Genomic DNA, 14195 nt, shown 5'->3' with positions numbered 1-14195 from the left:
AAAAAAAAAGATTGGCAACAGATGTTAGCTCAGGTGCCAATCTTTAAAAAAAAGAAGAAATCAATGTGCTTTTCAAACGTGTCATTTTATTCTGAACAAAAAAAATTTTCTAGAAAAGAAATCAAGGGTCAGAGAGTAAAGGTATCTGTAGACTGGAGCCCAGTATTCCGACAGACCCACCCCGAGCCTCTCACTAGATAACATGCTACACACTCAATTTTAGTCACGTATGTACTTACTAAAACTTTACTTTGTAGGTCCATAATCATTCCAATAAAAATACTGTCTTCAACCATACGGAAAGTTCAAGACAAGCTCTATTAAGAAGTCTTGACAATTAGAGGATTTTAATGTTCACTTTCTGATAATGTATTGAGCTGTAAAATTTATTTTTGCATATTCCCCTTAATGTTATATTTTAACTTGTAAAAGTTTTTAAATTGCATATTAATCAGGAAAAAAAAGTAAATTAACCAATGCATTTACAATGCTGATCATTTACTCATTCAAAAAAAAAAAGAAAATACACTGAGTACCTGAGTGCTGGGTACTTTCCCAGGATTGGAAATTCCAAAATAAATATGAAACTATACTATCAACAGCTTGTGAGGATAACGCTTCTTTTTATAATAGCCCAACGCTTCATATTCAAAAGGCACTAAAAATATTCATTCTTGTAGTTAATTACATGAAGAAGTAAATATATATAGTGGGTAGTTTTCATGCAGGGGTGTACGGCAGAATCATTGCAGAGCTTTCAGTGATTCCCAGGCCCCATCTCGGACCTGCTGTCTGAGAATCTCAGAGAGGTACAAGCATGCATATTTTGATAAAGCTCTGCAAGTGATTCTGGCGCACATTCCCAGGCTAAGAAGCACTGACGGAAACAAACAACTGCAATGTGCTACAAGCGCTTCATAAATGGTATGAATAGAAAGATCCTTAAAGAAGAAAAACTCTAAGGAGAGGTCTCACAGAACTAGATATCTGAACTAGACTGTGCAGAGCTCTCCACGTAGAGGGGAAGAATGACGAATAAGCACATCCTTATTTAAGAACTAAAACTGCTACAATCAATGAGCTACTGCAATAATCAATGAGATTAGACGACTATTATTATTATTAGATTATTAGAGATCCAAGTGATAAAGATGGTGGATGTGTGCTTGCTTTATTACAGATACCTGCATATCTAGTTGCTGCTGTTGTAACTTTTCAAGATGCTTAATGTGCTGTTCCATAAATGCATTCATTTGCTTTTCATGATCATGACAATGTAGTTTCTCATGTTTATTCTGAATGCTTGTTCGCTGCTCTGTAACACGCTGTAACTGTTTATCAGTCTCCTGTAACTTATTGAGTAACTCTGTAACAGAATTGACTTTTGCTTCCAAATCACTCTGAACCTAAAACAATAAAATTATTAAAAGATATAAAAAATATGCTTTATTACTAGAAAGGTTATTTAAAGCAATTGGTATTGAGAAATGATCAAACCAGAGCTTGTACCCTCTAAATTTCTGATGATTTTATGCCTTTAATTTTAGAATCAGAAATAAAAGGCAGAAGATAGCTATCCTTAAGCAGATCTTTTCTGTGATTTAAAAAATACCAAATTTGCCACACAGAATTTTTATAACGCCAGAAATACTTAAAAATTTAAAAGAAGGAAACAGCAAAACAGAGTAGCTTTGATACTTGACGAATCTAAGGCTGTTAGGTCGACAGCCTTGAGTTCTGGTCTTGGCTCTGCCATCTATTAGCTCAAGGACCTTGTGCCTCCTCTGACCTGTTTCTGGGTTTTCTCCACTTACAAACTGAGGGGGTTGGCAGAGATGGTCTCTGAAGTCCCATCTAGCTCTAAAGTAAGCATGACCAATTGTCTCCGGTTGCCCAGGACTGATATATTTTCAGGGCTAAAATTGGGAAAGTCCTGGTTTTGTAGCACTAGCACAGTGATGAGGGGGTAAGGCTCACAACTCCTGAGAGGTCACCTACAACCACAGGGAGCAACTAGAATGGCCCTCCTCTATGGCTGGACACAACACTTTATAGAATAAGTTCCTAATAAATATATCTACATTTTACAAAGTAGTTATGAACGTCTGGGGAGAAAAATATACTTTTATCAGTGGAGCTGCTGTTGCAATGGCGGCAGCAGTGGCTGCAGCGACAGTGGCAGCTGAGTCAATTCCACTGGGCGAAGTTCTATTCTCCTGAGAAACAGCGTCCTTTTCTGTGCCTGCATCTTCTAAAAGCTGTACCTTTACTTCCTTAAAAACAGGCATGCTTTGAGCTCTGTAAATAAAAAAGGAAGAAAAATCTATTCAGTAAGCTACAACATTGAACCATTTCAAGAAACACCTACAAGCGATAATCTGCTGAAGGTGGATTTTCTTGATTTTTAAAAAAATTAAATCCTTGGCTTTCGCTACCAGCATCTCATCAGTCATTTGGTTAATGAAATGTACTAAGGCTCAGGTCACCAAACACTAAAGATACAGGAGGATCATTTCTTAAAGGCAGTGATATTTCAGAAAATAAGACACACATATGACAAAGACATGGGCACAATTACAAAAACAAATAATCAAGAAGTACAAATTTAAAACATCCAGAAAAGGCTCTAAGAATTCAAGTACCAAGTTTTACTAGCAAAGGAAGACAACCCAAGAGGGACTGTTAAAACCGCTGAATAGAATTTTTTCAATTCTAGCTCAGTTAGGTTTAATAATTATCACCTACTTTATTAAAACGGGCACCAAACACACTATTAAGCAGCCTGGATTAAAAACGAGTCCAGCAGGGGCTGGCCCTGTGGCCGAGCGGTTAAGTTCGTGCGCTCCGCTGCAGGCGGCCCAGTGTTTCGTTGGTTCGAATCCTGGGCGCGGACATGACACTGCTCATCAAACCATGCTGAGGCAGCATCCCACATGCCACAACTAGAAGGACCCACAACAAAGAATATACAACTATGTACCGGGGGGCTTTGGGGAGAAAAAGGAAAAAAATAAAATCCTAAAAAAAAAAAAAAAGAGTCCAGCAAATATATACATATTCACAATAAAGCATTTAACTAAATACTAACCCAAACCAAAACAAAAAGACTGGTCAATTTTGCTCTATATTGGCCTAAAAGAAAACAATGGGAGGAACCACTGACAAAACTGAGAAGTCCCCAAGAAAGTCTAAGTAAAACCAGCAGGAATGCACTCTATTTCCAGCTGCTGAATTTCCTCTCTATGATTTTTAGGTTTTACATTTTTATACAAAATATAAATGAGGACGCTGCCTCAGCATGGTCTGATGAGCAGTGCCATGTCCACGCCCAGGATTCGAACCAACGAAACACTGGGCTGCCTGCAGCGGAGCACGTGAACTTAACCACTCGGCCACAGGGCCAGCCCCCCTTCTATGATTTTTAAATAAGGCACAGAGCTCTTAAACTTACTCCTTTTGTTATTTCCTCATTTCTACTAAGAGCACCATTGTTCTGTCTCAAAATTTTACAGTTATCTTAGCTTCTCTACCTTCCACTTACCTTCTCACACCCAACTGAGCAATTACACTTCGTGCTTTGTCAATTATTTCATCACAATGTGTCACAGAATTATAGAGGCAAGGGAAACCCAACAGGCCACCTCTCCTAATTTTCTAACTTACAGATGCAGAAACTGAGGTCCACAGAGGTAACGGGATTTGCTCAATCAGAGTCACGGAACTAGTGAGTGGCAGAGCTGGGGCCCAGTTCCCAAAGATGTTCCCACGACACCCAGCTTCTCTCAGAACAGCACTTCTCCCTTCCTCCTTCTCCCTCTCTAGTAAAAAACTTCACCATCTCTTGCCAACTATTTCATTCTCCCACTTTGTGCTTGGTTGAAAAACTTCCCACACGCATTTCTCTACCATTTGAAAATCTAAAATAGTTCCTTCTAGACAACTGAACAGGCTAATTTCTTCAGTTGGCCTTCCACACATCCCACTCTCTGGCCCTGCCTTGGCATCCTGTACATACCTCCTGTTTCCTCACACACCCCATCTCTGGAGTCACACCTCTCCTCACTGACTACAGCACACCACTCCCGCAGCTGACGCCACGCTTGTCCTCACTGTTCTCTCAACCCCCTTCCACCCAACTTACTATATCCTCTCCTTCTTTAAGATCCAATGCAAGCCTTAGCTTTTTCAATAAGCTTGTCCTTACAACACTTCCTCTTGATCTCTCCCTTCATTAATTCCTTTTGTATATACTGCCTCTACCACACAACTGAGTCTTGAGGATCAGCCATCCTACGGTTTAAATGTCTATACAGAACAGTTTAATAACATATTGAACGCAATGCCATTTCCGATCAGAGTTCTAATCACTCACTACTCCACATCTGTACAGACTCTCTCCTCAACTAAGCTCTGGGCAACCTGGGGCGGGGGTGAGGAGGGCGACTTCTTTTACACCACACAGCAACTAAGAAAGAACTAAGCACACAGCAGGTGCTCAACACAGATTTAACTGACTGAGTGGTGCACTAAGAAAACATAACTCAGATAGTCCCTACCTGAAGTCCTGTCTAAAGTCTGAATGTGACTTACCCATTAAGATCTTTCATTCTACACTAATAGGCTAATTGACCAACAAGAGAAATAACACTATAAGGCTAAGCATCAGCTTCTCTATAGGCTCTTAAATTTTATTTTTTCCAATGATCAAATTAATAAATGCTCAATGTAGCAAATGTAAAGAGCTTCAAATTGTAAAAAACTAGAAAAATGCACATAACTCTCCCATTCAGAAGAAATTACTTCCTTCTAGTCTTTTTTAGAACTGTTTTTCTTTATTCCTAAATCCTCTAAATCTGGGACCTCATCTACATCTCAATACTACGCTGCAACTGCTCTTACCAAGGCCACTAATAATTCTTCAATGGACACTTTTCAGTCCTTATCTTTCCCTAACTCTGAGCAGCGCATCAAACTTAGAATCTCATCTCCCTTGGTTTTGTTAACACCATACTCTCCCACACCTCTGGATAAACTTTCTGAGTTGCATTTAGAGGCTAGCTTGCTGTCTTAAAGGTCTGGTTTTCCCGGTCCTGCCCTCTGCCATCTCTCTCCATTCTCACACCCTCGCAGAGTTGCTTCGACCATGTCCAGAGCTTAGACTGCCACCTACATACTGATGACTCTACATCTGGATTTCTAGCTTCAACTCCTTTTTGGGAATTTGACCTTTCTATTCAATTTCCTGGATGTCTCATAGGTACCTCAAACCCCTGCCCATGTCCAAAATAAAACTGATTTTCCCAAAGATCCCTTTTCTCAACAAATATCACTACTGACCATGCATTTATACAAGCCAAAAATCTGGGATCCATCCTCAGCTCTTTACTCACTCCCACATCTAGTCATTGATTCTTGTCAATTCCATCCCCAAATCGTCTTCCAAATCTGTTTACTCCTCTCCAATCCAGCATGAGTCCCACCTTCATTCCACCACTCCCCAGTGTATTCAGGGACAATCTAATCCATCTCTCTGAGATCCCCGCAAAATGTGTAGCCAATCAGTTTCCTGGACTACAGTCCACCCCTCTTCTGATCCATATTTCGATATCACTACCTGAGTTAGCTTTTTAAGAAATATATATCATACTTTAAAACTTTTAAATGATTTGCAATTTCTCTTAAAGTCCAAACTCCTTTTAAGGGGTTCATAACCCAGCCCCTTGCTTACCTCTCTACCCTCTCTAGGACCTTCTCCCCGTGATGTAGACACTCAGGCCAGACTCTTCCTTCCTCAAGGGCTCCAGTCTATTATCTTTTATTATTATAACTTTAGAGCATATTATAATATCAAATACGGCAAATTCTCTGCCATTGGTTGTTTTTCCAAAATTAGCTAGTCTCAACAGTGTGTATTCTATATGTATGTATTCTTAATGATACGTACATAAATTCCCAACTGTACGTCCTTCCAGGTAAATTTTAGAATCATTCTGCCAAAATCCATCTTACCATTCTCCAAATAAAAAAAATCCAAGTGACACTGATTACAGTGAATTCTATCTCTTGAGACGTACTTAGACTTTTAACTCAACATGGGAGTCATTTTTATAGTTCTGATTCAATCATTATTCTCTACATTGCAATTACCTTCTCAGAGGCCATTCCCAGTTTTTTTAAAAATTCTGTTCATTTTATCCTGAAGTGGGGAAAGATCTACTCTCAACAGGCAAGAGGGTAGTGTTCACAGTTACCTCTCACGGTCCATTTGTTTATGAACAACTTCTCCCTCTCAGCTCTGAGAGTTTGGAGAGTTCTGACTTGAAGGCAGGTTGATAAATTTCCTACTGTGGTGGAGCAGCCACTTCTACTGGGGGTCAGCTGGATGCAGGTGGTAATGATTTTCTGTCCAACTGAGTCAGATGTAATCTGCAATTTTTAGTTCAAGTATGGAATTTGAGAGACTGCACCACTCCCTCATGCCCTTACTTTTGCTTTTTCTTATATATTTATAGACCCCAGGATACAATTTACCATCCAAATTCTTCCCCTAACCACTGTATCACACAATGGAAATTGTAGGCTGAACAAATGTAAAAAGGAAAGACATGATGAGGCCAACAATCTGGCTGGCTCAGATCACACCCTTGTGGTTTAGAGATAGTATTTATTTTTGTTAGACCAGTGTTTTCTAGAGTGTAACATGTATACCACAGACAACTGTAGGTGGGAAAAGAATAAACTTTTTATTTCAATAGTTATATATTTATTTCAATTGTATTATTAAAAATACTGACTTTACATTTACAGAAGTAATATAAAATTTCCTTTTTGAATAAATCGAGAGTTCAAAAGTAAGTAAAAATTTGTTCTATTTTCTAAGGTGCCTCCCAGGCTTCACTGGTTCAAGAGTAGAACACATTTAGCCTAAGAATATGTATCCTGGGGCCTGCCCGGTGGTGCAGCGGTTAAGTTCACACACTCTACTTCCCGGTTGGGATCCCGGGTACAGACCTATGCATCACTTATCAAGCCATGCTGTGGCAGGTGTCCCACATATAAAGCAGAGGAAGATGGGCACGGATGTTAGCTCAGGGCCAGTCTTTCTCATCAAAAAGAGTAGGATTGGTGGGAGATGTTAGCTCAGTGGTAATCTTCCTCAAAAAAAGACTCTGTAGCCTATTCCTTCCCCATTAATGATAATAATAATAAAAATTGCCTCAAGTAGTGATGTATTCTTTCATGTTTATCATGGTGCTATTGTCAGGGCTGGTTTTGTATTTCACGGTATTTAAGATACAGTTGGAGGGAGCATTTAGACGGAGTAGTAGCCATGGTCTCCCTTCATCCAGATGCTAAGCTCATCCCTTTCTCAAACCTTGACTAGGAAACGTGTAAGTGTCCGTTGGTAGTAAAGAATAACTGTTCTGTACTTGGAACTACTTGACCGCTGCTACAAGAGGTGCAGTGAAGTAATTAAGAGAGCAGACTCTAAAGGCAGACTGCCTGGGTTTGAAGCCCAGCCTGGTGACGATCTGTTAAACAATCCTGGAAAAAACCAACCTCTCTGTGCCGCGGTTTCCTTATCCATAAAAGAGGAATTCTGTAAACTCGGGATGGTAATGGAATCTGTTTCATCGGATCTTGTGAGTATCGAGTGAGTTAATGCACACAAAGTGCTTCGAACAGTCCCCCTTCTGTAATAATAGTTGTTAATAGCCACTGAGTATTTTATATGTGCCCAGCACACTGAAAAATGCTTTACACATATTATCACACAACACATATCTCACACATTGAGAAGAAAGCTTTTTCTATGTCCAAAGTATAAATAAAACTTATTTTAAAGAACCATACAGAAACACAAGAAATGGCCCACCTATTTTCTGTAAATGAAACTTACTTTTGCTTTAAAACTGCTCTTAGAGCATCTTTCTGTCCCACAGTGAACTGAGAAATAAAGATGTCATTTGCTGCAAAATCAAGACACAAAAATACATTTCAGATTCCTGAAAATTTATTAAATTTTAATAGGCTACTCAACAAAGCCTTTTTTAACTAAAAGAATGTTTAGGAATTCAGCAATAAGACTTCTCAATAAAAAAAGGCAAGGAACAACTTAAGTGACTGAGTAATAATAGTCATAACGCTAGACCCTAGGAGAATAATTGTATCCAAAACATCTGAGGCTAAACTAGAGAGATCTGCTCAAACTCCTTAGATGAAAACAAACCAACTAGTTAAAAATGTCATTAAATAAAATTTTTCAAAGCATATTTCTAATCTATTATCTTACCAAAGACTATTCAAAACTTGAATTCAGAATTTATAAACAGAACCTATAAACTGGATTAGATTCAGAATCTAATACCAAACCTATGCAATAGGCTGGTAATAATAAAATTACCTTTATAACTGCAAATCTTTTTCTGGATTTCAGAGATTCCACTAATAGCGTATGGAAGGAAACATGGAAGGAAAAACTAATTAAAAATGAAAATAATCTAAAAAAAACGATAAAGCTGTTTAACGAATGTCTAAAAATCTAAAATTCTATCCTGAGAAAGTAAATGTTAACAAGTTACAATACAGATGAACCATGAAGACATGCTAAGTGAACTAAGTCAATCAGAAAAAGACAAGGATTGCACGATCCTATATATATGAGGTATGGTAAAATCCAGAGACAGAGGCAGAACGGTGGCTGCCAGGGACTGGAAGGCAGGGAGGAATGAAGAGTTAGTGTGTAATGAGGACAGAGTTTCAGTTGGGGAAGATGAAAAAGTTCTGGAGGTGGATAGTAGTAATGGCGGCACAATGTGAATGTACCTAATGGCACAGAACTGTACACTTAAAAATGGTAAAAATGGTAAATTTTATGTTATGTATATATTACCACCACAACAACAAAAAATCAAATCTATCCTTATACCTTTTTGTCTGTTGCTCTCTTCCGCTTTATCCAAAGGCAACCCTTGCACTGCAACCTCTTTAGAAAACTCCTTTGGGATATGAAAGGAAGAAATGAAAGGCTAAACAAACTTTATGATTTATTACTTACCAAGTGCCATTCACTAGCTACATGACTACTGCGTTCTGGGGGGGCAGCACTGTGTGCTTTATATACTGACTCCCCAGCTCCACCACAAGGTTTAAGCACCTTGAAGCTACTCAAGGATTTGCTGAATGAGTGAGGAATGAGCTGTTTAAACAACTGGTGAATGAATAAATGAACAAGCAAGCAACAGAGGCCCTGAAATTCCGACTCAAATCCTGATTTGCCACTTCTTTTTTTTTTTTTTTTTTTTAGATTTTATTTTTTCCTTTTTCTCCCCAAAGCCCCCCGGTACATAGTTGTGTATTCTTCGTTGTGGGTTCCTCTAGTTGTGGCATGTGGGACGCTGCCTCAGCGTGGTCTGACGAGCAGTGCCATGTCCGCGCCCAGGATTCGAACCGACGAAACACTGGGCCGCCTGCAGTGGAGCGCGCGAACTTAACCACTCGGCCACGGGGCCAGCCCCGTGATTTGCCACTTCTAGCAGAGCAAGTCAAGTAACTTCTCAGTTGCTACAGTTAAATGTGAAAATCTGATTTACCATAAGTCAAACAGAGTACATAAGGATGGCCAACACATGGCACAACATCACAAATTAATCATAGCATTCCCTGCTACTGAGCTCACAATGTGGTCTCAGAAGGATTCTCTATGGCAAATAGCTTTCTGCTTACTTGTGTAACCCTAGACTTCATCTCTAAGATTCAATTCAGGGCTAAGACACCATGACTTTTTAAGTATCAGATTCATTCAAGATTGCTCTTCACCTTCCTTAGACATACTGTTGTTTTTTTTTCTGCTAAATCAGAAAAAGGAAAAGAGAAAATCATAAAAGGAAACTGATACAAACTATCCGCTGATAATAGGTGTTAACTTCCTAAAAGTACTCAATGAGACTAACAATACAGTAGAATGCATCTGGGAAATTAATACAGAGAACTCTTACAAATCAGTATGAAAAAGTACAGCACATAAATATGTAATTCACAAAAGAAGAAATACAGATGGCAATATACACGAAAAAATTTCCCCTTCACTAACAATAAAAGAAATACAAAATAAAACAGTGAGATGCCTTTTTTACCTATCAAAATGGCAAAGATTTTTTTTAAAGTTTAATGCTCCATATTGGTAAAGATGGGGGAAAATAATTCCACTAAATCTACTCATGACCCTGCTGGAGAGAATATATATTAATATAGTCTTTCTGAAGGCAATTTAGAAACATTTCAAAAAGAGTGCATATCCTTTGATCCAATAATTTTACATCTAGAAATTAACCCTAAGGGGGCCAGCCCCGTGGCCGAGTGGTTAAGTTCGCTTCAGCGACACAGGGTTTCGCCGGTTCAGATCCTGGATGCGGATATGGCACTGCTCTGCAGGTCATGCTGAGGCGGCATCCCACATAGCACAGTCAGAAAGATCTACAACTAGAAAATACAGCTACGTACTGGGGGGGCTTTGGGGAGAAGAAGGAAAAAAAAAAAAGGATTGGCAACAGATGTTAACTCAGGTGCCAATCTTCAAAAAAAAAAAAGGAAAAAGGAAATTAACCCTAAGGAAATGACCTGGAATATTCACCAGAATGTTCATCACATGGTTGTTTATACTATCAAACATTGGGGAAAAAACATTAATGTCAAATGACAAGAATATGAACAAATAAACTATGGTACACCATATGGTAATTCTATGAACCCATTAGAAGTTTCTAGAAAAAAAAAATCAATGACATGGAAAAATATCGTTAATACTACTTATTAGTAGTAGCTGGCCCCAGGCCAGCCCCAGCGGCCTAGTGGTTAAGTTTGGTGCACTCTGTGTAGGTGGCTCAGGTTTGGTTCCCAGGGGCAAACCTATACCGCTCTGTCAGTGGCCATGCTATGCTGGCCGAGAACGTAATAAAAAATAGAGGAAGATTGGCACGGATGTTAGCTCAGGGGGAATCTTTCTCAGCAAACAAAACAAAACAAAAAAAACAGTATGGTCCCATACAGTCATAAAATACATATATCCACAGGAAAAAAAAAACTTAGCCACTTACTTATAAAACAGTATGGTCTCATATATTCATAAAATATATATATCCATAGGGGGAAAAAACCTCAAAATGTTAACAGTTGTTGATTTCAGTTGTAGAGTTTCTTTTTTACTTTTTCGCTTTGTATTTTCTATAATGAGGTTTTTAAGTTTTTGTTTTCTTTCTATAAATAGGCTCAAATAGAAAAAGAGACATTTCATGTTCTTGTAGCAGAAAGAATAGGTATGAATAGGAGCAGACATAAACAGGCTTATAAATGTGAGCATATCAGGCACAAACTCCCTTAGTCTTCTCAGTATGCAAATCTACACAAAACAAGCTGTGAGCCCGTATTAAATCTAATGGAATCCTGAGTAATGATCTGATAAAGATCACCTATCTATCTTCGATTATACAATAACAGGATATCCATATATGTGGGAAATTATTTAGATAATGGAATTCAAATACCATTAATCATTAAGTAAGGCCTGCTCAAAAAAGAAACAAAAAACACCAATCCAAAGGCTAGGCATTTACTCAGGGACCAAGTATGGTACATAATTAAACATTTTTATTGGAAGTTTTTGACAAAGTTAAAATAAGTAAATAGTTTCAACTCCATTCTTAGTTTACCAGCTTCAATTTTAAAAATATTATATTGTGCAACTCTCTTCTTTAAAGACTTGTTAAATTGACAATATATAGGTCAACATTACGATTAGTAGTCAAAGTCTAATTAGATTGCATGACTAAAACATCATATTTATCATCAAATATTTTCAGCATAATAAATTAAAAAGGTTAAGATGAGAATTTCATGTTATTATTTCTTAAAGACCCCTCAAAAAAACCACACACAAGACCTCACAATAGTTTGAATGATATATAATTAGACTTGACTTTTTAAAAAATAATGTTATCACTGTTCCTTTTCCTTCACGTAACAATACATTAAGTTTCTGATCTAGAACACCTTCTCCTCAGATAACAGCAGAGCTTCTTTTCAGTTACAATAGTTCTCCTAGTGGCCATTACCTTACTAATGCGTATCTTATTCTATAGAAGGCCTTTCGTTTAATGTCTTGAACACTATTCAAGTCACAATTGTAGTATGTAAAACATTTCTCTTGGTAAGTGAAATTTAAATAAAAACAAGGCTAATCACACATAATTTAAAAACACATTATTCAACAGTACTGAAAATTTTAACATGAGCATAATTAAGAATCCTTTTACTTACACTTTCTGACACAGTGGGATTTTCTAATGGAGGCTGCTGATAATTTCTACCAGAGGATAAGTCTGATGAACCTAACAAAATGAATCAATGTTAGTGATTTTTAAACCAGAACCTTACCTTTGGAAACTGTACAGGCATGATTCAAGAACTATAAACTCCATACGAATGCAAGACCTAAATTGGAAGCCACTTTTCATACAGAAAACTTAAAAGGCAATTAAATATTCCCCAAGAAGGTTTTACAGCTGATATTTTGGAAAATAAGGGTCAGTACTGACAATCAAGTGGGCTAAGTATAAAATGTTTTAAAATATATCATTACACTGTTGGATTTAGACAAACAATCATTTGCCAGGAATAAAATATGTGTATGATATAAATGCCTGATTTAACAGCAGGCCTACGTCACGCTGTACCCCCCAAAATCAGCATTATAAAAGCACTTTTTTTGTGTTTTTGCACATACATTCATTAATGTGACCCTTACAATTACCAGTGAAGTGGTAAAGCATATATGTTATCTTCACTTTCACTAAGCTCCAGACAGGTTAAAATGAATTAGAACATGGAAGCCATCAAAAGGCAGAAGTTGTGCTTCTCTACTATGCCAAAACGGACAGCACTATCCAAACAGGAGGAAGAGCATTTGGTAAAAACCCCAATGGTGAAAAACAAGCACATCATACTACTTAAGTGTATCTGTCACAGACGTGAACAAGAACAGTGCGCAAAAACCACACAGAGTCAAAACACAATAGGAAATGCTTCATTCATTCCATCTATTCCATATTATTCTATGTAGACTGTCTGTGTCTGTCCATTTTCCCAGGGAAAGGGGTCAGTTTTCAAACACCTGTACAAACTAGCCATATCTAACATTTGGCAATTTGAACATTAAAAAATCCTCTAAATTTTGAAACACAAAAAGCGAAATGAAAACGAAAACCAAAGATTTACAAAAGTGAAAACTACTTGGAATCACATACCACGTAACGTTCCATTCAGGCTAGTCCCCGTTGTAGCCTGAAGACGTTTATTTGCAGACAACGCTGGAGGAACACAGGACAGCTCATCTTTCAGCAAAGACAAAGTACCTCCCTGATTTGGAGAAATCACCTCACGAAGTCTCCTGGCTGGTACTTTAACCTTTCTTTTCTTTTCCGGGCTAAACTCGGAGGCTTTCATATTATTGGTAACAAAACTAGTCCCACAGTTCTGAATAGAACTTTCTTCTAGGTCCATAAAATTTCAGAACAAAAGTTTCACTGCTTTGAGGACTTAAGGTGGGAGGACGAGAAGAGAGGGAGGAGTATGAATAAAGAAAACGTGAATTTCGAGTGATTTTGAAACATGCAGTCAACTTTTAAATAAAATAACGTCTAAATAGACTAACCAGAAAGCTAGAAATTGCCATAAGGTATTTACTCCAGGATTAGAGACTAGAACATCGTGTTTACCCATTAATCCCACTCAATCTATTAAAGCACCATGCCAACGAATCAAATCGAGGATGACAAGAGAATGGCCGCAAGAGCAATAACAATCATAATAATACAGAGCACTCCCCAACCCGAGAGCTGGCCGTGAAAAACCAAACAGATGGAGAGGCGGAGTTAAGATCTGTTGAGGAGACGGAGTCAAGCAGGTAAACCGAAATGCTATTTTTTTTTTTAAAAAATCACCCACATAAGAAGCTTAATAGCTTTCTTCGGCCAAAAAGTCTTAACGCACTCCTCCAGATGCAATCATCGAACCCCTAAATGCACCTCTCCACGTCTCCAGAACGCTCGGCAACCGCACAGTCACAGCGCTCCCCGGACAACAGCTTCAGTTGCCCGCGAGTCTACACCGACTGCTCTTTAAGCCCGCCCTTGAGACAC

At 38.2% G+C, this 14195-nt stretch overlaps 1 protein-coding gene across 10 annotated transcripts in view; it reads right to left on the bottom strand.

Moving 5' to 3' along the window:
- KIAA0586 (KIAA0586 ortholog) overlaps positions 1-14193 on the bottom strand; it is a 117360-nt gene extending 103167 nt beyond the window's left edge. Inside the window, exons 1-8 of one of the 10 annotated variants that reach the window (XM_044773659.2) lie at positions 14082-14164; positions 13302-13364; positions 12316-12386; positions 11097-11256; positions 8930-8999; positions 7901-7970; positions 2124-2298; positions 1185-1406 (exon numbers count right to left, since the gene is read on the bottom strand). In XM_044773659.2, the coding sequence (XP_044629594.2) occupies positions 1185-1406; positions 2124-2288 (387 nt within the window). In that variant the 5' untranslated portion in view covers positions 2289-2298; positions 7901-7970; positions 8930-8999; ... (2 more) ...; positions 13302-13364; positions 14082-14164. Of the gene's footprint in view, positions 1-1184; positions 1407-2123; positions 2299-6251; positions 6362-7900; positions 7971-8929; positions 9000-11096; positions 11257-12315; positions 12387-13301 lie in introns of those variants that run through there. The other 9 variants (XM_070513689.1, XM_014864293.3, XM_014864292.3 and 6 more) reach the window with 9 other exon arrangements.
- Between the last annotated feature and the right edge of the window lie 2 nt (positions 14194-14195).

This window comes from Equus asinus, chromosome 7 (assembly GCF_041296235.1).
Source record: "Equus asinus isolate D_3611 breed Donkey chromosome 7, EquAss-T2T_v2, whole genome shotgun sequence".
Taxonomy (NCBI): domain Eukaryota; kingdom Metazoa; phylum Chordata; class Mammalia; order Perissodactyla; family Equidae; genus Equus; species Equus asinus.
This window is presented reverse-complemented; position numbering and strand designations above follow the sequence as displayed.